This window comes from Mercenaria mercenaria, chromosome 16, assembly GCF_021730395.1.
Source record: "Mercenaria mercenaria strain notata chromosome 16, MADL_Memer_1, whole genome shotgun sequence".
Taxonomy (NCBI): Eukaryota; Metazoa; Mollusca; class Bivalvia; order Venerida; family Veneridae; genus Mercenaria; species Mercenaria mercenaria.
Window position 1 is genome coordinate 23,218,161 of NC_069376.1, and position 24,689 is coordinate 23,242,849.

General features: G+C 35.5%; 1 protein-coding gene across 1 annotated transcript in view; it reads right to left on the reverse strand.

The window, feature by feature from the left end:
* Window positions 1-773: 773 nt before the first annotated feature.
* LOC123540124 (proton-coupled zinc antiporter SLC30A2-like) overlaps window positions 774-24,689 on the reverse strand; it is a 34,400-nt gene continuing 10,484 nt past the window's right edge. The window contains exons 2-9 of the mRNA XM_053526376.1: window positions 24,224-24,334; window positions 21,531-21,677; window positions 20,825-20,978; window positions 17,844-18,022; window positions 15,451-15,590; window positions 8,391-8,496; window positions 4,986-5,120; window positions 774-2,816 (exon numbers count right to left, since the gene is read on the reverse strand). Coding sequence (XP_053382351.1) covers window positions 2,671-2,816; window positions 4,986-5,120; window positions 8,391-8,496; window positions 15,451-15,590; window positions 17,844-18,022; window positions 20,825-20,978; window positions 21,531-21,677; window positions 24,224-24,334 — 1,118 coding nt within the window. The 3' untranslated portion in view covers window positions 774-2,670. The remainder of the gene's footprint in view (window positions 2,817-4,985; window positions 5,121-8,390; window positions 8,497-15,450; window positions 15,591-17,843; window positions 18,023-20,824; window positions 20,979-21,530; window positions 21,678-24,223; window positions 24,335-24,689) is intronic.

Sequence of the window (24,689 nt, forward strand, 5' to 3'; positions counted from 1 at the left end):
GGAATGCCCGTACTTGTTGTCGATAGATCAACTTCGTTTAGTATCATAAAAGTACCACAATGCTAGCTTTGTGTAAAAGCTAGTTGGTGACCCGCTTGTTATGCTAATGTTCGGCATAAATGATACTGAAAGATCTGTGAAGTACATATACTTGTATACAATCGAAAGAAAACTACTTCCTATAAAAAGAGTTCCTTTGAGTTTATTGCAGTAGCTGTTTCTCAGCTTGCCATTGCATGTGTAAATGCTCGCACAGAATGCAAGGTAAGAAAAACAAACTCCACGGAATCCGAAAGTTTCGGTCTAATCGTTGTTCGCAATACCGATCCATAGGGACGGACCTCAATAAAATGATACACAGTGTTGCAAAGACAGAATGAAAACCTAAAAGAATTTGATTCACTGGGGATACTGCTATGGGCAAGTTATTTTTTCACTTACAAATTAGTTTACAAAAAGTATTTGCCCCAGATGGATATATTCACAAGGCTTTACTTCTCAACTTTCGCTCTGACGATACGTGTTTACTGGATGACCGATAAATTTTTCTGTGTCATTTTTGTTTAGTACCTAGTGCCAAACTGTAGCTGCTGATGAATGGTTCGTATTAAAATAAGGACTCGAGGCTATGTATGCTCGCTACAAGTTTTTATTTGTTCGTTATTATAATCCCGTCTCATACCGCATCAATTGTGAAAGTAGTCGGGTGGGCCTTCTGTGTATATATAACAACTATGATGTCATTACTCGTGACTGTATAAGATAAGACAAGATAAGATAAGAAATTGTTTATTTTGGTGACCTGTGCATTAATAATACAGTTATATCAATAATTATAAATACAAAAAGCACCCGGTCCAATGGACATTAAGTCACCTAAATTCATTAAGCATTAAAGTGTAATTGATAATATATAAATAGATAGATATGGCAGACATTCATTGTAGTCAAACAAAAGACGAACCAACAGGTGTGATGAAATCTTGACCAACAATACAATAGTGTAAAGATTATATATATTGACTGACCTGGGTAGAACAGAATAACACAAAGAATGTAGACAAAATTAATCAGTATGATGCCTGTGAAATGCATCACAGCATGCAAACCGTCCCGGATGATTGGGTCAATCCCTACCTAAACGGTCCGGAGAACATCTATGATACATTTCACAAAAAATATACTGTTAATATAACAATAACAGTTAAGAATACATAAATATAACAGTAATTAATATATAGACTGTATTCAGCCTCAAGTGTGTGACATGTACAGTACAAGTAAGGGAAAAGGAAGCGTGACGTATATTACACAGTTCATTAGTTGTTGACATAGTCAATAATCTTTAAAATATAATTTACTATCACTATTTCATGATGTTAGATTTATGAATATGCAATACTTGGAGATTCTGTGGAGATAAGATTTCACGATAAATTTTGATGATTTTCTCTGATGTGAATTGATAAGGTTGTTTATTTTTTCTATTATCGAGAGATTACGGAAATCATTTTTGCTTAGAATATCTCCGTAAATAGTGTTTCTTATATCACAATAAAAGTCACAGTCTAGTAAAAAGTGCGTTTCATTTCATTTCCGGTACATTTTTTTGTGCAAAACCGAGTCTCTGTTCTGGCGTTTCACCCACATATCGGCCAGTCTCCATGCGTAAAGGTAATATACCACATCGAAATTGACACAACATAGAACTTTCGTACTTTTTCAAGTTGATATTTAGCTAGTCTTCACATTTAAAATTTTGTTTGAATGTTCTATAAGTTCGTAGCTTCCGGATGTTTTGAATTTCCTGAAACCATTTTTAATTTTTTTGCTTCTTTGAAATCAACAATTGCTTTTGCTTCAAATATTTGAGACATTCCGATATCGTTCATATTACACTTTCTTGCATACCAGACGGGGATTTCCGGTATTTTTACCGGTGCTGGAAAAATCCATCTTACACCCCGGGGTGTAAGATGACTCTCGTGCTTTAAATGACGTATTACGAACTACATATATGTAGAAGATTTATGTAGTGATTTATATTTTATTTCGAAAAACGGGAAAAAAATCCAATACCTTGACAGTTCCTCCTTTTCCTGATAGTATATTTCTCGATTCAAAACACGTTCTTTTATCAAAAATTCATAACGTTACGCTGCAACTGATAAAACAAAACCGGAATTTAACATTGTTATTTGTCTTTGAAACGGTCATGACGTCTTTCCTGTTTACGGACGTTGGTTTCCCGCGCTTTGTTTAAATACGCTGCTATAAGAAATAGTTCTAAAAAGAAAGCCGTTCGACTGACTTTATTTTTATTATTATATCTTGATATCGGTATGCAAGAAAAAGATTATGTCACTGGTTATAGGTTCAGATGGCAATATCCGGCTCTCGGGGAATTGTTTAAGCGGTAACTCGGTAGGAACCTCGTTACCGCCTAAACAGTTACCCTCGAGGCCGGAAATTCCCATCTGCACCTATAACCAGTGAAAGAATCTTATATCATATCACTACTCCAGTTATTGCTACACTGACTGTATATGCTCGTCAATCGATGATGTTAGTTCATGAAGCCCAATATAGATACTGAATGATAATGGTTTTTTCGGAAGACCGTATGAGCACGCCAAAGCTTGTTGTTTCAGTAGGCTTTAAGTAGCCAGGTCAGTCGGTGTGAGCGGTACAGTGGGTACAGTCCTTCATGTCTGTCATATACTCTTCTATCTGTATATTAGATTCTGTGATCCCAAATTGTGACCTTATCAGGTTAGTAGCTTGTTTCAGCACGACCATAGTATCTGTAGTCGTGCCTGCAATTATGTAAAAACGAGATTATCTATATGGGATAGATATATGTATCTTATTACAAGTTTTCAAGGAACGAATTGACATTGCAAACTCCCTTTTGGTTCAAGAGGCAATGAAAAGAAAACATTTAAATGATTCTTCAGTTGTAAAATCAATATATGATGTTCTTGGCCAACTTAATGTTATTGTAAAACGCTTTCTCCGCACTGTCTAAATTTTAGGAAAAAGGACAACTAGATTCGGTGAACTATGCGGAATACTTTGGCAAATACACTTGCTGTGATTTACTTTTCAGCAAAGTGTAACCAGTTATATGTGAAAGTTCGTTTAAAATCAATCAATTCAACAGCAACAGGGCCCTCCGACACTAGGTATCAGTTTAACCGGGCAAGTGTCCATGCATAAAATGTTACAAAACTGACATGAACACAAATCTGTCAACCAAAAAGCTTCTTTTCAGCCAGTAGTATTCATTTATGTATTTGCATGGAAAGTTACCACTAGTTACAAGATAAACATTCGGTGGCAGACCAACATATTTAAATTTAATCTAGCATTAACACTTCGGGAGAGGTACAATATGTGACAACATCTCAACGACAATGGGTTGCGATACTGGCTGGGACTAGTTACAGACATAATAATTACATTGATAACATTTGTTCTTGACAGATGTATTCATGGACCCTCCGTGACCAAGTGGTTAAGGCCGTTGACTTCAAATCACTTGCCTCTCATCGGCGTGTGTTCCAGCCTAACTAAGGACGTAGAATTCCTCTTGTGAAGAAGCCACCAAGCTTGCATACGGAAGGTAGGTGGTTCTACCCAGGTGCCCGCTCGGGATGAAATAATGCCCCGAGTGGCACCTGGGGTCTTTATCCGCCACGGAACGCTGTAAAGTCGCTATATGACCTATAACTATGTCGGTGCGACGTTAAACCCAACAAAAACAAAAAATAAATAAAGCAAAGTAAAAGCATGAATAAATTCAAACTTGAAACCATTTAAACTTATTCAAAATTATTCAGCTGTTACTGAGTAACATATTTTTAAATATCTAAAACAGTCAACGGTAATTTAGATGCAACTCTGATTCTAATTACTGCAACTGCTTTCTCTAAAACAGCCAATATTTAACGAATAACATGGTCCACACTCAAATGATGATGTTAGAAACTCTAAATGAAGACTCAGGCAGGTATAACAAGACTTGTAGAAGTTTTGCGGCTAAACCTATGCTGAAAATTCGGGTGTAATAGTTTATTTTGATCTCGCTTTTCACCACTTGATATACTAGTATGACACTTACAGTATATATTAATAAAGAACTAGAGAAAACTGTTACAGTACGAGTAAAGAAATGCACATACATAGTGTTACCATTTCAAATGACAATTATTATGTTGAGATTCTGTAACACTGTATGTGAGACGCTGTCGTCTTTTATCATTTCGAGTCTACAACATTTGTGTAGAGTTTATGATTGTAACCGTATTTAGTTCTATCAATTTACTCAAGTGCTAATAATAGAGCTTTCTAACGTAAACGTAATTACGAAACGGAATACTGAATCCGTAAAATTTTAGGTTAATTTGTGGTCTAATGGAGACAATTTCATCCAATAGTAATGCAATAGTAACCTCCCTTAGACCATTATTTGCAAATAACATTTACGGATTCAGTAATCCGTTTCCGATTTACATTTACTTTAGAAATGTCTAATAGCTACTATCGTAGGTATAAATAGAGAACGATAACGAAAACATTATCGGAAAAGTCGATTATGTCTTTATTGGTAATTCAGGTTTACTTCATGGTAAATCAGAGTTTTCTTTATAGTCAGTACGATTCAAAAGTAGTACAACTATTTAGTCACGGATAATGGTTTCGCTATCCGATTCCCCTTTTCTCAATAGTAACATTTAACATGTTATTGTTACAAATACCGTGAGAGAGTAGTATTGTCGTTGAGATGCTGTAACACGTTGAAACACGACATGTATTGCAAGTAATTAACACAAGTTTCAAAACAGACCACATTAAAGTGGACTCTGTGAATTACTGGCATGGAACCTCAATGAACTGCGGATGTTTACTGACGGGTCGTACTCTGTAAAAACAGACATGCAACTGCATACGGTTATATAACATGGGAAATAGTGGGAACTTACTGACTGCAATATGTACAGATAAAGCTATCTTATCCATTGAGAGCGACCATATTCTAAGGTCATGAATATCTTCTACTTTCGGTAATCCTTTTAAACTTTGGTATATGGTTTTGAAATCCAAATGTCGCGGTGTACCTGCAAAACATATCATATAATATCTCCTTTTGGTGGTTTTTAAAATGAAGATGAAATATTATAACAAAAACAGACGTCCGGACGAATGGCTTTAAAATGTACTTATCTTTCACTAAAACATGTTATGAGATGTTGATTTTGAATTTAATAATTTCTCAAATACACAGAAGTTGGAAAAGGAGATAGATATTGGATAATGATGCACATCAAATAAGGAACTAGATGTGTGTTCGTAGAACACAGGTGCCCCCTACTCCTGTCACTGCGTATAATGTCATGACTCTAGGTATGTAGTTTTAACGAAGCAATTGAGTATGTGCGTTTTGTTCGTGGTTGTTAAGTATATTAATTTGAATGGTGAAGACAAAGAGTCGAAAGGGGTAAGTTAGGGAGGTTGCGTACCACCCTCCCCCATAGGAGGGTTGTGTATATATGATATGAAAAACACACTTTAGTGCACTGTTTTAATAGAAAATAGAAAAATTACCCTTTCACTCCGCGATCTGCTGCGGGTACTAATGCCGATTTATGGTTCGTTCGTAATGTGTCCCTCTTATGATGGAAGTCTCGCATGCAACACAGGACTTAATTTTTGGGAGGTGTATGTGTGCGAATTTTGAATCGGGATCAGAATTTTACACGAATGAAAAAAAAAAAAGAAATCCTTGTGAATGTTTCGAAATAGCTATTTGGTGGGTTTTAATTTTAACATGCCTATTTTATTACATGTACGTTGAATCTCCCATGCGTACAGATTCTGGGAATAGAAAGAGAACTTGTGCTTTATTGTAAAAGCGACGGGCCAGAATGACCTGCGTAGATCTATAATGCACATGACAGGCACGTAGCTCAGCATACTAACATACGCACAGGCATATCGTCAGTTTTCGACGATAATAATACTAAAGAAAAAGAAATTCAAAATATCAAGTTTGAAGGCGTAGGGTGAAATTAATATTCAAAGAAACTTTTTGCATACATTTAATGTTGAACTGTGATAGAGGTATACAGTACATCCTGCCTTAGCTGTCGCCTACAGTATTAATTAAGCAGACACTTGCCTTATAAAGTAGTCAATCAAAAAACTTCCCAAATTGACTAATGAAAAGTTCTAAGATATTTTTTCATATAATTATGGGCAACACCTTTGACCCTCATCCTTGGCTGGTACTAAAATACTGGAGCGTATTTGAAACTAAACAGGGAACATTAAAGTTTTAACTGGTATCTACAATGAATGACATAATTTGTTTGAGACAGACATTATGGATATATCTAAATCTGTAGGACAAAGTGTACTACACAAATATACTTTTTCTAGAATGATAAATGCGTAAATATTTATTCATGTAAAATACTCGTACAATTTTGAAGCAATAGTGAATGTAAACGTGTAACAAGAAGTTTTATCATTAGGTTAAACACGTCTGACTGAATCAGTTTTGCTATTGTTTGTTTAAATTCTAAATTTGAGTAATTTGTTTGTAATTTTTATTGAAATATTTGACAAGAAAGTTATACCGCCACTCTTCTTGGAATAAAAATAGCTACATAATATATCTCCAGTTGGTATAAGGCGTTGTCTTTTTTCCTGCATTTTTTAAAATTTCTTTACATTTACAGTATTAAAGTTTCTGTCTTTCTGTATTAGGCGTAAAATATGTTTGTTTCCGATATACCGACCTATCCTAAATTTAAATGTTTTATGGCCTTGGAGATTTTTTTTTTAACTTTTTAATAAAAAGGTTGCAAAACTGCACTTTTTAGTGTGCTTTAAACATGTCCAAAGGTATTAGAAATCAACTTGCTGATGCTCGAAAGGCATAACCCCCATATTTGTTTTCTTTTTTGACACAAAATTTCCCACTTTTAGCATGTTACCGGAAACAAACAGTTTTTACGCTTTATTCGAATGCAGTTATCAAGAGCTTTTTTTCTCATTCTGTTTTACAAATGCAATGACACTGCAACTTAATTACCAAGTAATGAGATCCAAGCAGCTAAAGAGGCAAAAAAGGCTTACCTTGCGGTATTTATTTAAAAGCAATTTCATCGGACAATGTTTTCCACAGTATTGTAGATACGTTGTTAAGATTATGATGCAAATGTATCTGATAACATATACTGTCATTTTGATACAGTAACATTTTTTTGACCGATAAAGTTGATCTGAATCTTTTGAAGATTACTAAAATTTCTTTACTGACGTGTCTGAATCATGAAAGGATCATGGAAGGATATCAAATTATGTTAACCTGTCATCCACTTTTTTATAACTTTTTGTTGATATATACCAATATGGTATCATCTACATTTGTGCACGGTGAACATTTACAGTGAAATAGAAGTACGCGTCTACAATAGTTATTATAACGAATGACAATTGTGAAATATTTACTTCTCTGTAGGACAAAGAGTACCGAAATCTGCATTAGGCAAATTTAAAATCTATATTCAAGTACATTTATTTTGACCGTGTCAGAGTTTCAGATATGCATACGCAACAAAAATGTTTTATCAATCACTGAACTAGCTAATAGATCTCATTACAGAACTGAACCACTGAAACGTCGAGACCTGTGATATTCTCGTAAGTACGAGTCCGAAATATATGCAATCTTAATAACTTGTGCAATGATTTGTAACAGTTTTTACTGGGGGTGGGGAGGTATGCGGTGTTTAAGATCAAACAAATCGGCCAAGCTAGGGTGAATCCATACAGGAATATTACTATATTACTCAGCACGTGAAGTTGTGCACTTTTTTGTTGGGGTGAGGGAGATTTCACTCTGCAAGACAAGAGTAATGACCCTTGACTTGCGACCTAGGTTATATTTTCACCCTCATACCCTTCCACTCCAAAAATATCAACGAAACAATTTTTACTCTTTCCGCTTCTTTTATTTTGTGCTTCTTGGTGATGTCCTGTAGTCTCCATTCTCCCCACCCCAAACCCGTGATAGTATGAAAGTCTGTCCAATCTTACATTGTCAGCAAGTAACATATAACCAATAGTGACAGAAAGTTTGGGGGCGGGCACTTGTGTCCTGTGGACACACATCTAGTTCATTGCTCTGTTACATCTATTAGGGCCTGAAATGATATTCAGCCTGCAGTTTGCAAATCTATTTACAATCGCCAGCGGCCTTTTAGTTGTATTCATACGATGTTTTGTAATTAAAATGTCGATAAAATGTGCATGTCCGAACACCGGTAATATATAAAGTCATAAAGTCAGTTATATGGAAGTAACGCAGGTAATAGACTTACCTTCCATCAGCACCACCAATATGTCCCGCAAGATTCTTAACGTGGTGCAAATTACTATCACAGAAAACACGAAGGTGCAAATAGGGTCGGCCAGCTTCCATTCAGGCTGTAAAATGTAAATTAGGATGTTAAAAGGGATCGTCTGGTTGAGTTCAGCAATTTATTTTCTAACAGCTGTAAAATGTATTAGTCTGTTTTATAAAATATGGAACAGAACAGAACAGAAATTGTATTAAAGATTGCCTTGCACATGTTACATCCTCATGCCATGAATATCCTACCACTTTAGATTTCATACAGTTTGCCGGGTTTTAGTGATGAATGTAGCCAGTCTATCCCTCTGATCCATGACATTCCGTGCAAAGCATGGCTGCAAATTCATTCCGTGCAATGCATGGTTGTAAATTATCGAAATACATGTACACTGCTGACTAGCGTACAAATTAATTTAAACCAACTATCAGTCAAATCGAGTCTGCAATATTTACTATTTGTTTTGTCCTCGTTGCTTCTGAAGGATCTATTTTTCAGATTTTGTTAGGGCCTAATATATTATGTTGTTATTAAGTGATTAAGTATATATCAGTATCTATTTCAAGAAAAAAACAAACAAAAAAAAAATGAAAAAACATTAGATAATTTTAGGATTTTATTTAATGATAACATCCTTACATCATTTAAAAATGTTTCAGCAAATAACTTTTTATTTACACTACAGTATGTTCTTTGATTTTAATGCCGACCGTTACTTTGTAAATTCTTGTCCGGGCTGTAATTCTGTCATCCATGAAGGAATTTTGAAATAGTTTGGCATAAATATATTAACCTTAATGAGACGACGTTTCATGTGTAACACTCAGACCCCTTTCTACAAGGTCAATGTCACACTTAGAAGTCAAACAGTCTGTTTTGTGTCCGGATCGTATCTGTGCCATTCATCAAGAGGTTTTAAAAGTACTTAGCATAAACGTTTATCAAAATGAGAACCCTAGCTACAAGGTCAAGGTGTTAAGGACACGTCACGGCTGAGATAGTTTAGCATTATTACAATACACAGTCGGTATTGAAATTGTGTTTCCAATACATGTGCTCATTAGATAAATCCTCAATATCTATGTGAAAATAAGGGATGTGTTTTGTATGGTTGCAACACTGTGAGTTGCTCTAATTACTGAAAAATGACTGAAACAATAGGAATTTGTACGAGAGATGAATAGACAAAACAACAGTCTGGTAACAGTATATTCTTTTATTGTTTTAATGTATGAGTTGTAAGCTACAATAAAGAATGCCCATTTTATGAAAATCAAACTGGAAGTTAGAAATAACAGAAAAAAATTAATTAGGTCATGAGTCATCATATACCTGTCAAAATTTGTCATTAGTTTTCACGAGCTGTCAAAATTATTTTTATCTCTCTATTCTGCAAATGCATTGTTTTTGAAACTATCTTGGACGGATATTGTAGTGTGTAACTTACTTTACATTCCACATTAATATTTGTGCTTGAAATTGCTTTGTTGAGCTCACCTACGTCACATATGAATGTCTATTGTTTTAGTTTATTGTCTGTTATAAAGGTACCAAATCTCAATATTAAGATATAAGAATTGTTCCTTTCTGGTAGACAAAGGAAACTTTGGTTGAATCATAACATAACGGTTTTTGGAAAGAACTGAATATTCTTTGTTTTTTTTGTTATTCACCGGAAATTCAAAAAGTGACATCACCTTAACAGGGTTGTTTTTGTGTCCGATCCATATTTCTGCTATCCATGGAGGGATTTTGAAATATCTTGGCATAAATGGTAACTATAATCAGACAATGTGTCACGCGCAAGACCCAGATCCCTTGCTCCAAGGTCAGTGTCATATTTAGAAGTCATATCATAATAGATCTTTACGTGCCCGATATATAACTCTGTTATCCATGAGGGGGTTTTGAAACAACTTGGCATAAATGTTTACCATAAGGAGCCAATGTGTTACGCGCAAGACCCAGACACCTAGCTCCAAGATCAAGTTACACTTAGAAGTCAAGTGAAAGGTTAAAATGGTCTGTTTCATAATCCGATTCGTAACTCTGTCATTAATCATGTTACAATCTAAATATTTTAAGATTTTGTACCAATTGCAAATTGGCTGAGTGGTAAAGCATACAGTCCATGTTAAACAGATCTTTTAACCTGTGGGTTCGAAGCTCACCATCGACATTATTTTTTTCTCGTAAACATTTAGATTCCATCATGAACTATGTGACAACACAACAGAGAAGTATCGTAAGCCGATATGGCAGATCAGAAAAGTTTACCATTATATCAAAGATGATATTGACTAAATGCATGCATTTAAGCCATGCAAATAATAAACATACTGTTGTTTTATATAAAGGCATACATACAAATACAAACCATCAAAGAAAGAAACAGAAATATGGGAATGAAAATGAAAACACACACACACACCCCCCCCCCCCCCCCCCCCCCCCCCCCCCCCCCCCCCACACACACACACACACATACACACACACAACATGACAAAAAAAAACTCACGTAGATTCGACCCCACAAAATGATTACGCGCAAGACCCAGACCCCTAGCTCCAAGATCAAGTTTACACTTGGAAGTCAAGTGAAAGGTTAAAAGGGTCTGTTTCATATCCGGTTCGTAACTCTGTCATTAATCAAGAAATTTCGAAATTAATTAGCAGAAATATTCCCTGATAACGAGAAAACGTATCGTGCATAACAACCAGACCACTAGCTCCACGATCGATGCCACATTTAGAGGTTAACGGTTTACATGGTGTGTTTCTTGTCAGTTCCATACCTATTCCGTCGATAAAGACATTTTAAAATTACATGGCATAAAACAATCCCTATATTAAAATGACGTGTCAGACGCAAGTCCAAAATCTCTAGTTTCAAAGTCAAAGTCAAAGTCAAAGTCAAGCTTAGATTAAAAAGCTAACATTTATGTTTCTTGTCCAGTCAATAACTCTGCCATCATCAAACATTATTTGTCACAATTTTCCCTATGATGAGTTAGTGTGTCATGCTAAAGACCCTAGCTCTAAGGTCGAGGTTACCTGTCGGAGAATTAGTCATACCTTAACTATTCTGGCATATTTTGCGCATAGAACTGTAGCATTCTTGGACAAACCTCGGGGACGTTTGTCACTAATAGTGCCATCTCTTGTTTGAGCTTCAATTCTAACTTTGAGAGTTATACATATTTGTACTTATCCCTTTAAAATGTCAAGGTCAGTATTTTCAAGTTACCTTAAAGACACACCACTAACTAACTGTAACCTTTTGTATTTCCATAATGCTGTCTGACTAAAGTACATCTCCTATTACGCTATACTTATGATCTGAAGACGTGCTATCGATAGCCTCGTTCTGACGACCATTCCGCTAGCCAGGCAGAAGTGTTACTTACAACATTTCGTAAGAATAAAAAGTCTGTTAGCGACTGGTCCCGGATTCGAGTCCCTGACAGCCTACACATTTTTACTTACTTACATTTTGTAAGAATAAAAAAATCTATATTTAGACTGGATTTTTGATAGTTACATTTTTATGACGTAAAGTGTCAGCCGGTTAGCTCTGTCGGTAAAGCGTTAGATCTGTCGGTAGAGCACTTGCTCTGTAAGCGACTGGTCCCGAATTAGAGTCCCTGACAGCCTACACATTTTTCTTAATCTTTGACATTCGAATAAGTCGTCTAATAGGTTAAAAAAAAAAATAGATTTGCGAAAATAAAAATAGCAATTCTGGAAATCAAAAATATACAGAAGACGGTTAAGAATGGGTCATTCTCGAATCTTCGTTTAGAGGATCAAGTACTTCAGTCAGATTGTTCCATAATTGTAATTATACATTTTTGTATGGAGAAATGAGAAATAACAAGAGTCTAATTACAGTTTGACAGTAACACATATAAGGCTAAGACAATGTATTACTAAATATATTATTCAATTAATGTAGTAGTATGCACGGTACTTCATGTATTAAGGTGAGTTTAGATCACACTTTGTTTCTATATACAGTGTAAGATAGTTATTATTCTATTTTTTTTTATAAAACTATACTGAGAAGAGAATGACTGAGTAAGTTTGCAGATGAAGTTATGAAAACCGGACTGAGCTTGTCCACCTGTCATCTTGTAGAATAGTTGTATGATACCAGTATTACCAGAATTATTTGCACAAAGTTCATGTGGAAGGAAACAGTTAGACCACTAGGTATTGGTGGGTCTTTAACTCTTCTAATTTGTGAAATACCGATGGATTAAAATAAATGCTATAGCCTATAATTAACGGTCAATGCGAATACGTTAATGTTACACACCGATAGCCACACGAAAACTACGTGCAGATATAGACTTGCCACAGTTCTCTACTGCGAAAATCTAAAGTGGTAATTTTGACTGGGAATTCACGGCATGTGCAAATATGCAAAAGTGCGTATTGTAATAAACAATTACGCAGAATATATGTACAAACATTGTTGATTCGCTGTTTATATTTTCTGGTCCTTTAGGAATATCGAGTCCATTCAATGTTTATGGATAGTAGAGTACCGCTTAAGCTGGGTGCTGGGGCTTGAGGGCCGTTGAACATTTCACGACCTCACATGTTCAGACCTCAGTCAAATCGAGTCTGATTATCTTTCTGTACTTCCAAAAGATCTTCCTGCAGATTTAATTATAGTGAAATATACTGCACTCTAGAAAGTAATACCACATTTAAAAACAAGAGCTGATTGTAAAACACATATGCCCCCACTCCCCCGCTTCTTGGCCTGTTTGAAGCATGTGAACATGTAACTTTTATGCTGTAACCTTGACCTTTGAACAAATAAACTCCATGGGTCATCTACTGACCACATGCAACTATCATTAAGCCTGTTTCTTCAGTTATACATCAGGATCCATTTTCATTCTCACGGTCACTGTGACCTTGATCTTTGGCCTACTGGCTTCAAAACACTAAGATTCATCCACTGACCTCAATCAATCATCCTTTGAAATTTAACTACCGTAGGCCAAAGCGTTCTTTAGATACTGATTTGAATTTTCATTTTAAAAGGTACTGCGAACTTGCCCTTTGACTTACTGATCCGTCTAGTAACAAACAGACGGAAAGAGCGACCGACACTGAGCGAAATCACCTCTCCTTCGAAGGGGGCATACTTTAAATGAAATACAGTTTGGTCGCTAACAACGGATCACTTAGTTTTTCATTCTTTAATAAACAATCTAGACGTATGAAGAATCATACTTAAAAAAATCATGTTTCGCTGTTTTAAGTAACAAGAAAATTGAAATAACCTTTAAGAAACCATTTTTAGTCTAACCAGTACTGTAATCTTTTCCATTTTTTCCAGTTCCATTACACCACCTGCTTTGATGATTTTAAGCAACTGAGTTTGGCAAATTAATAATCAATATATCTACTTTTTTGAAAATGTAGTTACATGGCAACACAACATCACCACCTTTCTTACCAGGGGCCGGCGAGTCTTTGCACCAGTTAACTGCTAATGGCAACTTCACTACAATTTGCTTTGATAGCTACAACATCTTTGTAAGAGCAAATTATAAGTCATTACTTGTTAGTACTGGTCTAGAATGGTTTACCAATTAGTTGATGTAGGTATTAGGTCACCTTATTTTGTTGAAAAGAAACGGGAGAGTCGTCTGCAAAATTTCACTGTCAAAGTGAGGGTTGGTTTCTGTCTCGAGCAAATGCTTGGTCAAGCGGTTCATTGACCTTGATTATGAAGACGCAGCAAAAGTAAATAAAAAAATTGTATTCATAATTGTAAAACATTGATATTCATGACCACAAAGTTTCATTATCTTTGATAAACAATTATCAAAAGTGATCCGCTATTTGGGAAGATCCGCCATTGGCGACCAAACTGTAGTTGGTGTTCATAATATAATCATAAATATACATTACAACTACCAAACATTAAACACAAGTACCAAACGTCAAGCACTGGCGCAAACTACCAAACATTAAACACTAGTGCAAAGTACCAAACGTCAAGCACTGGCGCAAACTACCAAACATTAAACACTAGTGCAAAGTACCAAACGTCAAGCACTGGCGCAAACTACCAAATATTATGCACTGGCGCAAATTGCCAAATATTATGCTCTGGAGCAAACTACCAAATATTATGCACTGGCGCAAACTACCAAATATTATGCTCTGGAGCAAACTACCAAATATTATGCACTGGCGCAAACTACCAAATATTATGCTCTGGAGCAAACTACCAAACATTATGCACTGGCGCAAACTACCAAACGTTAGAGAAATTCAAATGTCAAGTTAAAAACCGTGTGTCTCTAAAATTTGGTGCATCTGAAATAGTTTGGTTTGCAATTAGTTATCAGCTTTTTTTATTTTTACCTTTATATAGCAATATTATTTCTGGATTCATTATATAGTCATAATTCATAATAGTATTCTTGGCAGAGCATGTAATATAGTTATAGTCTGTGGAATTATTTTGAGAAAAGTAAAATTCATATTGAGGCATTCCTACTTAGTCTGAATTCTCTTTTTATAACAGTTAAATGTGCCATTTTAAAGCAATCTTACTGTTTATATCAAAGTCCGACTTCAAAGCATATGAAGAAATACCATATGGCAAGTTCATGGATAGAACTGTCAATTTTTCGTTACCCGACGAAATGGCCAATCCCTGCTAAGTTACCGCCACTGGCACTAGACCAGAAAAATGCCTCTGGTCTGGTGCCAATGGTTACCGCTCGGACTTTGGCTCGTACGCTTGTGATATAAGCAAAGTTTGTTTAGAATTTACGATCAACAATCCTGAAACTGAATTTCTAACGTTAGCAATATATTTGTATTATAGAATTATACTTGGCAATCTCAAAGTAGGCCTATGCATGCAAAAAACATGGGAGAGGACAAGCTTATAAAGCTTCCTGTCCAATCCTTTATTGTATATTTGTAATCATGTTGTAAAAATATTGCAAAATAAAATATGTTTAAACCAAAAAACATGCATTTAGATTACCTTGAAATAAATAATGACCGCTGCAACAAGAACACCTATACTCTGAAGAAGATCGCCGACCACGTGTAGAAATGATGCAGTTATGTTTATATTGGCCTTGTGGGAATGACTATCATCTTTCTCTGCCAAATTATCGTCTGCTGCAAAACACATTACAAACATGGCTATACCATACGTACTCGGTTCAATAGTTCTGTTACTACTGCAATCTATGGATTATGGTAAAAAATGACGGATTTAGAGGGTGTGTATATAAAGTTCCAAATACTGCTGTGAGAAGGTATTAGAGCACTATTAGTAATGTTTACAAAATGGCCTTTGCTTGGTATATCCTGAAAGGTAACCGTGTTTTGCACTACTTTGCAATTTTTTAAACAACTTTTACCGTGCCGTTTTTTATAAATTTTGTATAACTTATGGTATCTCCTCAAGCTCAAGTAGAGACAAATTTCAAAGTGATAGCCACTATCCAAAACGATTGCAGAGAACTCATTTGACCATTAATTTTAATAAAAGAAACATCAAACTATTGCTAAACAATTATAAAATACAAAATAAAAATGTCAATATCATTTTTTCTATGGTGCCTCAAGTAAACGGGTTTAATGAGACAGAATTCATTCTTCAACATTGAAAAAAAGGTCGAATGCTGCGTTTCTGTTTTGAATTTTGCTTACTCCAGTAAAAATAACCTTAGGGCAGACGTAAAACCTACCTAAATTTCTTCCACACTATATAATCTAAGAGTGAAAGCAAAATAGAGAACTTTCACAGTGTGTAACTCAATATTGTTAAAGATGTGTAACTGTACCCCTTCTGTTTAATTAGTAAATTCACATTGAACACCAAAAAATCGCTCATAAGATTCATCTTTTTCCATTTTTGTACAAGAAATCAATAATAAGTCTTGAAAGAAGTAAAAACTTACTAGAAAAAAAGAAAATAAGGGAAATAAAAATTTGGTCCCAGCAGGGCTTGAACCTACGCACCCCTAAGACTTGCAGTAAAAGTAGGTTTATGGTAGGAATTGAATACTCTTTAAAAAGAAGGTTCTCTATTAGTGATCGAATACCTTAAGCTATAAACTGCAATACTTTGATCATACTTCCAATGCATGACTGTGAATTATTTGATAATTTTAGTAATATTATGCAAAACATTACATTAAACGTACGTGTAAACTTTGTTGAAATTACATTATTTACGAGTGTTTCGTACAGTCAAGTATGTGCAATTTACGAACCGAGTAAAACCTCATGTAGGGTGGCAAACCCACATGACTTCTGGAACGTAAACGTCTCCATTCAGATAACCTATAATTTTCTTATTAATTGACGGATTTTCATTGAGCCTAAATGGAGTGTGTCGCAGACAGTAGAGTGCTTTTCTCCGCACAAAGCATCTGTCATCAGTTCTCACTGACTTACTTAGCACTTCGTCCAACCGCTTTTCATGGACTTACTGTATAGATAACGTACACACTAAGAAGTCTTCTCAGCACACAAAACATATAACTGGTCCGTATGGGCTGTATCTGGGCAAATAACTTAAAAACGAATTTTATACTAGTGACAACACTAAGTCTTATAAGCTTCGAATAAATTCATTTGAATTTCACATCGCTGGGACATCACGTATGGGTCCTATATGGGCAAATACTTACACTAAAGTGGAACTTTGTTCTTGTGCGTCACTATTGCTTACAGACGTTAATTTCCCGCCCTTTTTGTACATACTCTACTAAGGGAAAGGCTGCTACAAAGAAAGTATTTCTATTTGCTTTGTTTATTCTTTTATTTCTGAAAATGACAGTCTGGGGTGCAATAAAATTTTCCGTGCTTATAGGTAAAAACAGCATGCTTTGCATGCGATACTATGTACATAGCCACCTTAGCCTGCAATAAAGTTTTAACGGAGTTGTCTCAAAAAAAAAAAGAGAAAAAATATATATGAATATTTTTCAGACTGAGGGTCAAACAAAAATTAAGTATTGATGTAGAGTTAGCTACACATATATCTAAAACAGATAGTGCCTTCTTAAAGTTTATATTTTTAGTTCCAATGCCTGTATTATATGGAGGAAAGCACTCATTTTTTCTGTCTTCGTCGCTCGTTATCTCGTAAAAATCCGTCAAGAAATGAAGGCAAAATGCCATCTGAGAACCATCTACATTCGGCAAGCTGGCTGGATGGCTTCCTCAGATGAAGAATTCAACGCCCCGAGTGAGGCCATAACCTCGAACCCACATGGGTGAGAGACAGATGATTTCAAGTCAGTGACCTTTACCACTCGGCCAAGAAGGCCCCCAGTTTGAAAATATATCAAATGGTGTATATTGACTCCAAAACTCGAACGTCAAATAAAAAAGGGCAAGTTAAAGATTCGTTAATACCTGTTTGATTGGTTGAGATACCTCCATACGAGGCAGTTTTTCCAACACCTTGTTCATAGTCAAATGAAGTCAATACTAGTTTTTCTTTGTCCGTATCAGGAAGTGTGTTCTTGATACTATCTTCACTTTCGCTGTTATGGGAGTGTCCGATGCCTCCTTGGTGCAAGGTTAGTCCCATCCTAAAATCGCAAATTGATACCGTACCTTATGGAAAAATCATGTTTTCCATATCGGGGAAACTCAATAAATTTATTGTCTATAAATATAATCGTTTCTTCCAAAAGAAAACATTCAAAACGATTATCTTAGATATGAAAATATGAATTCAAATTCAATCCCTATATATGTATATATAATTGATAGCATGAGTACAATCGAAAAGTCGCGACCCTAAAACAGTGGCAGAAACACTATATATATAATACTATTCTTGTATAAAAATTACTTTTCCAAAAGGTCCGGACATGTATTTACAAGGCAATCACATAATCTTTAGCTCGACTATTCATAGAATAGTAGAGCTATTGGACTCGCCCATGCGTCGGCGTCCGCGTCCGCGTCCCGATTTGGTTAAGTTTTTGTACGTAAGCTGATATCTCAGCAACTACTTGTGGGAATGGATTGAAACTTCACACGCTTATTCACTGTGATAAACTGACTTACATTGCACAGGTTCCATAACTCTATTTTGCTTTTTTACAAAATTATGTCCCTTTTTTGACTTAGAAATTTTTGGTTAAGGTTTTGTATGTAAGCTGGTATCTCAGTAACCACTTGTGGGAATGGACTGAAACTTCACAAACTTATTTACTGTGATAAACTGACTTACACTGCACAGGTTCCATAACTCTATTTTGCTTTTTTACAAAATTATGCCCCTTTTTTCGTCTTATAAATTTTTGGTTAAGGTTTTGTATGCAAGCTGGTATCTCAGTACTCGCTAATTGGACTGAATTGAAACTTCACACACTTGTTCACTATCATGATCTGGCATGCACAAAGCAGGTCCCATAACTTTATTTTGCTTTTTTTACAAAAATTATGCCCCTTTTTCAACATAGAAATTTTTGGTTAAGTTTTTGTATGTAAGCTGCTATCTCAGTATCCACTAATGGGAAAGGATTGAAACTTCACACACTTGTTCACTGTCATGATATGACATGCAGTGCAAAGGGTCAATAACTCAGCTTCGCATTTTACAAAATTATGCCCCTTTTTCAACTTAGGAGTTTTTGATTATATTCTTATATATGTAAGCTGGTATCTCAGTACCCACTAATGGGAATGGATTGAAACTTCACACACTTGTTTACTGTCATGAGCTGATAAGCACTATGCACTATTGCTTTTTTACTAAATTATGCCCCTTTTTCGACTTTCGTCTTCATTCAATCGACAAGGCTGTTAAATAGTCGAGCGTTGCTGTCCTCCGACAGCTCTTGTTATTTTTGAAATGCTGTGTCAGGGCCAAATATTCATTCACATAGGCTGTTCACTTAGGCCTACTCCCCATGTTTCGAAATATAGACGTTAAGAAAAAAGTTCGTTGATACCCTAATCGTGAATTTATGAAACTGCATATACATTGATATAACTTGTGCGATTGTTTATCTTAAGGAATCATATAAAAGTAGGGAACATTCAACCATTAAATCTCACAGGTACTACTACAATCAAATTCTTATAATCTTTGAAGCAGTTCAACACTGTTTAAAAACAGTACCGGAATCATAAAGTCATCACCTGGAGAAACAGTACATTAAGTCCTCGCATCAGGATTTTTTATGTAATCATAGCGACAATATATAAATATCATATGACAGCGTGTGTGACATTGATATTGTCAACCCGATGGCAGAATGTCACCCGAGGCGAAAGCCGAGTGGTGACATGCTGTTTCGAGGATTGACAATATCAATGTCACACACGCTGCCATATGATATTTATTTTATTATACCGAACAAAATTTAGTACATAAAAATGTTTAAAAATGTTTTTAATTCATTTAATTTAACAGTTTAATCTTTAGGCTGAACACCACTAAATCCAGCTGTTCTTTATTTCATATAAAATCCACTCACTTCATAACGGTGTTTCGACATTTTCTAGCATATCAGATTTTCAGACACTTATATTCCCATAAAGAACTAGATCGCTACTTTAGAAAAACAAAAAGAAAAGGGGGTGTTAACTTTTATATAAGGAAACTACAGTTCGTTAAATACAACCCGCTGAATTTACTACTTTTCGCTTCTTTCAATTTCTCTTTTCGTGACATTAAATTCTTACGGCGCCATTTTTATCTAGCATGCGATAGGAACATGCCGATTTCATTGGAATGCAAAGTGATACATACTGAAACGCGGTAGGGTAAAAGTAAACACATTGCTGCCGAGAAAATGCACTAGGAAAGGAAAAAAGATTAGTACTATTTATATTTGGACTACTTGTGACTAGACCTGCGGAGGCTTACATTCTATTTGGTAGTGATCAGCCTGTAGCGCGGTAATCGCCTGTGTACACATTAAATAGTGACGTCACTACTATATGTGTACAAGGGAGGCAATCATATGGCTAAAAAATTGAAGGAGTTAATTGCCCTTATATGACAATCAAAATATCAGCGCGGTCACATGACCTGACAGTCAATTTCGCTTGGTCACGTGTCAAAAAGGTTGAAAATGTTTTTGATAGTCAAAATATCTCTTTCTCGGGTAATGGGATTTTATCATTGTAGGCAAAAGAGAGGTATAATAATACACGTTTTTTGTGTGTTTTACCGTCTGCAGAAACCCTTGTCATGTTGTCTCGGTGTCGGCCACCTACGATCCTCTGTGCATCTGTTTATTATATACCATTACTTAAAAAATCCCATATAAGTATAAAATATCAAACATCTTATTACAAGAACTAAAGTTAAATCTGATATTATAATAATAATGATAAGTAAGACTAGAAACTGTCTGTGTTACTATACTTACACAAGGTTAAACGCGACTCCACACGAGGCTGTTACCAGCATGATGGTTGCATTCACTTCAAATTGCCGTTTGATAACTCTCTGCACAGCTATGTAACATAGCACAGCCGTTATCACCCAGAGCAGAAGAATAGAAACTAAGGCCCCTAAAATCTCTGAAAAAAAGGCGGGCAACTCTTTGTATGTACTCAATTTACTTCATAATATAACGCCTCAAATCTTCACATAACTCGCCATGCATCACAGAAATTAACACCCACTAAAGTCATGGTAACCCTTACTCTGCTGAATTTCTATAATTAACTTGTCCATCTTTCAATTAGGACAGTAACATTAACTGTTAAAAGGGGTGCTTACCTAAAGATACTGACTGAATGGCGAACAGTGCAGTCCATGTTCAGACTGCACGGATATGTCGGATGTGCTGGCTGATCTTGGTCTGCACTGTTCGCAAAGGCAAAATCACTTGCCACCAGCAGGTTCAGGGTTAAAACAATATTAATTCATTAGACACGTAGGCACTCTGATAAAAAAAAAGCGTATCACTCATTATGTAACACAGAAATTAATGCGCCAAACATCCACTACAATTTTCTGAAAATAGACAGAGGGTCATGACGACGTCATGAACACAGAATATGAAAACGAAAACAGCTAAAATTCAGCTTGAACGCTTGTAGCGGAGCACCTTGAGAGTTCAGACCTACCTGCCCGGTACCAGCCAAAGCTCAGTTTCCTTGTGGCTCGTCTTGAAGCAATATACAAAGCAAGAAGGCTTATCATGAAACTTGCTAGATCTGTTAACAAATGGGCAGCGTCAGATGCTATAGCCAAACTATTAGCTAAATATCCACCTGTTGATGAGAATATTTCCATATTATTATAATATTAAACGAAATTGAAAACGGACATTATGGCTATGCAAAAGAAAAGAACAGTAAGGGAACAGTGTGCCTCACGCGCCATAATCATAATGCATCCCAGGAAATAGGAACGTACATGCTAACATTCTGACACTGATATATAACTTTTTCCTTTTTTTTTTTGTCAAAAATTATAATATCTGGGTGATATTACACATTGGGCGTGCTAGTTAATGCTATGAATGGTTAAAACACGGATAGCTACCGGTTTTATGACACAGTGTTAGATAACTGACAGAGTGTTAAACACCAAACGCGAATAGCTGACCCTTACTTTAACTGATCCAGTGTCACACACCAAATGTAGATAACTGACATAGTGTCACACACCAAATGCAAATAACTCACATAGTGTGGGTAACTGACACAGTGTCACATACTAAATGCAGATAACTGACACAGTGTCACACACCAAATGCAGATAACTGACATAGTGCGACACACCAAATGCAGATAACTGACATAGTGCGACACACCAAATGCAGATAACTGACACGGTGTAACACACCAAATACAGATAACTCTCACAGTGTGGGTAACTGACACAGTGTTACACACCAAATGCAGATAACTGACACACCACACGTAGGCAGATGCATTTTCATCGACGAGCGAAAACTACAAATATTTGGTCAGCTACGTACACTTGCCAATTGAAGAAGAACCAAACTGATTTTTGATCATAGACTAGATCTATTAACTTTCATGGCGAATCCCCAAAAAATGTTAGGCTTTTGGAATTTTGGGGAAATATGGGTTAACCCACGTGTGCTGAACGCGTAACTTAAAGGTGTTTCATTTCCCACAAAAAGCAATGAAAGTCAGTGATAGCAACCTCCATGCATGAATATATTGATTTTGATTATAAACTAAGCAGATACTGATGAAAGCATGAAAAAATCTGAACAGAGTACACAACGCATTTGTACCATGTGCAGTATGGACATTCTGTCAACAATATAGAGAACAAGTAAATTTCAGTATAACAGCTATTTCAGTAATAAGTACAATTTTCTGGTATCAATTTTTAAGTGTTTGTACAAAGGGGAAACTAATCATTCAATCGCGATTCACTTAGCGAATTGATGCTGTGACGTCATAAACTGTGGTGATCTCTACATGGCATATTAGGAGAAGAATTTGAGATTTTGATTTTTCGAAGCTTAAATCCAGGTATACAGTCTTGTTTACCATCGTTTTGCATTCAAGACAATAAAAGGATGTCTTCAACAGTCTTGTTTTAAAATGATTTTGAGACGACTGCATTTTATGTGAACATATTTAATATTTAAATCTACAAAATAAATATTTAGATCTTTCTCTAATTTCACTTTGCATAAAATGAACATTATCTGCAATACATTCACTATAATTATGTGTTTCCTCAGGGAGAGGCTTCTTATCGTTTCAGTAAACATACTGATTAATGAGAGATATCTATATGACTAAAATACAATAAAAAGATGAACATTTGTATTTGCATATATTTTCATGCACGCTTCATACAATGCAATATAAAAGGTCATATCATGCAACGAAAAAAAAAAAAGATATTTATGCACAAATGCAGTTCAGTAGAATCTGCTTTGATGTCTTTCTGTGAAGTTTCTATGAAGTCTTATTTAATGCAATATCTATGAAATAATTATTTGTATTCATTCATCATTTAATCACTTGCTAAATAACCGTATGCCTTAATTATATCTGTACATTTACCATGTTTTGCCTTTATATTGTATTACTTCTGCTAAGACGTGTTGTATTCATATTAAAAATAAGCCTCGTATGTGTCTCTTCAAATTTGCAGGTAATAAAGAAATCTTATCTTACGTAATAATTTCAGCTCCTGTCTCGATTCTTATAGACAAAAAAAAAGTTGTTGATCCAAAAACTTAAATTTTAATGCCTCGAATGTTAATGTATAAGAGACTGGTTTATGTTTGTACAAATGTATATTCACGAACGATTTCATTTATTTCATTACATACACTGAATTTCGTATCGGATGCATGACGGTAAATAATGTGTATCGTTGCATTAATGCTTTAATGTCAATCTTCTTCAGACTATTGAACAAACTTTCGTAATATTTACATTACTTTTATACGTGTAGATGCGTATGTAATAAAATAAGCTTATTATCTTTGCATCGGGAAATATGCGCTCGTTCTTTAGCGGTAGAATATTGCGCTCCTAAAGTCGTGCAATATTTCCGCTGCAGAACTCGTGCATATTTTTTTTATACAAAGTTAATAACCTATAAATACTACCGTCGTCGACGAGAAAACCGTAAACTACAACATAAAAAATAATATTCCCAGCAAAATTCCTTTCATACAAAAGCCTTGATGCAGAAAACTATATACTTAAAATAATACGGAATGTTGGTTTCGTAAATATACACCTCGAGAGGCATTTGTGAATTTTCTAAAACCGCAATGCTGTGACATATTGTCAATATTAAATGTATAACTTACCAACTATCTCGGCTGTCATGAACAGCATGGAAAGAACACATGCGATAAGCAGTTTTGTCCTTGCTCGTTTGTCAACACTTGGCGACTTCTTCTGGTCATGACAATGACAGTCTACAAAAACAACACGTGAATAACGTGCAACACATACGTTTATACAGAGTTTGAGATACAGAAGGTGAGTGAAACTAGATGTGTGTCCGCGCTGGATACTGGTGTCCCCAGTTCCACTTGTATGGTCAAATGTTACTTGTTTACAATGCAAGTATAAACTTTTATGACCATGTGTCTGGTGTGACTAATCTGCTGATGGGGGTTTATACTTTATACTAATTTATTGTAGCTCGATTGAGATGAAAGCTACCATTTCCTGGAAAAACCAGTGCTGGTGTCATATGAGAAGGCGCGGTCGTGACTCCACTGGGGCTCGAACCCACGAACTTCACTAGATCACAGCGTGTATAAATAC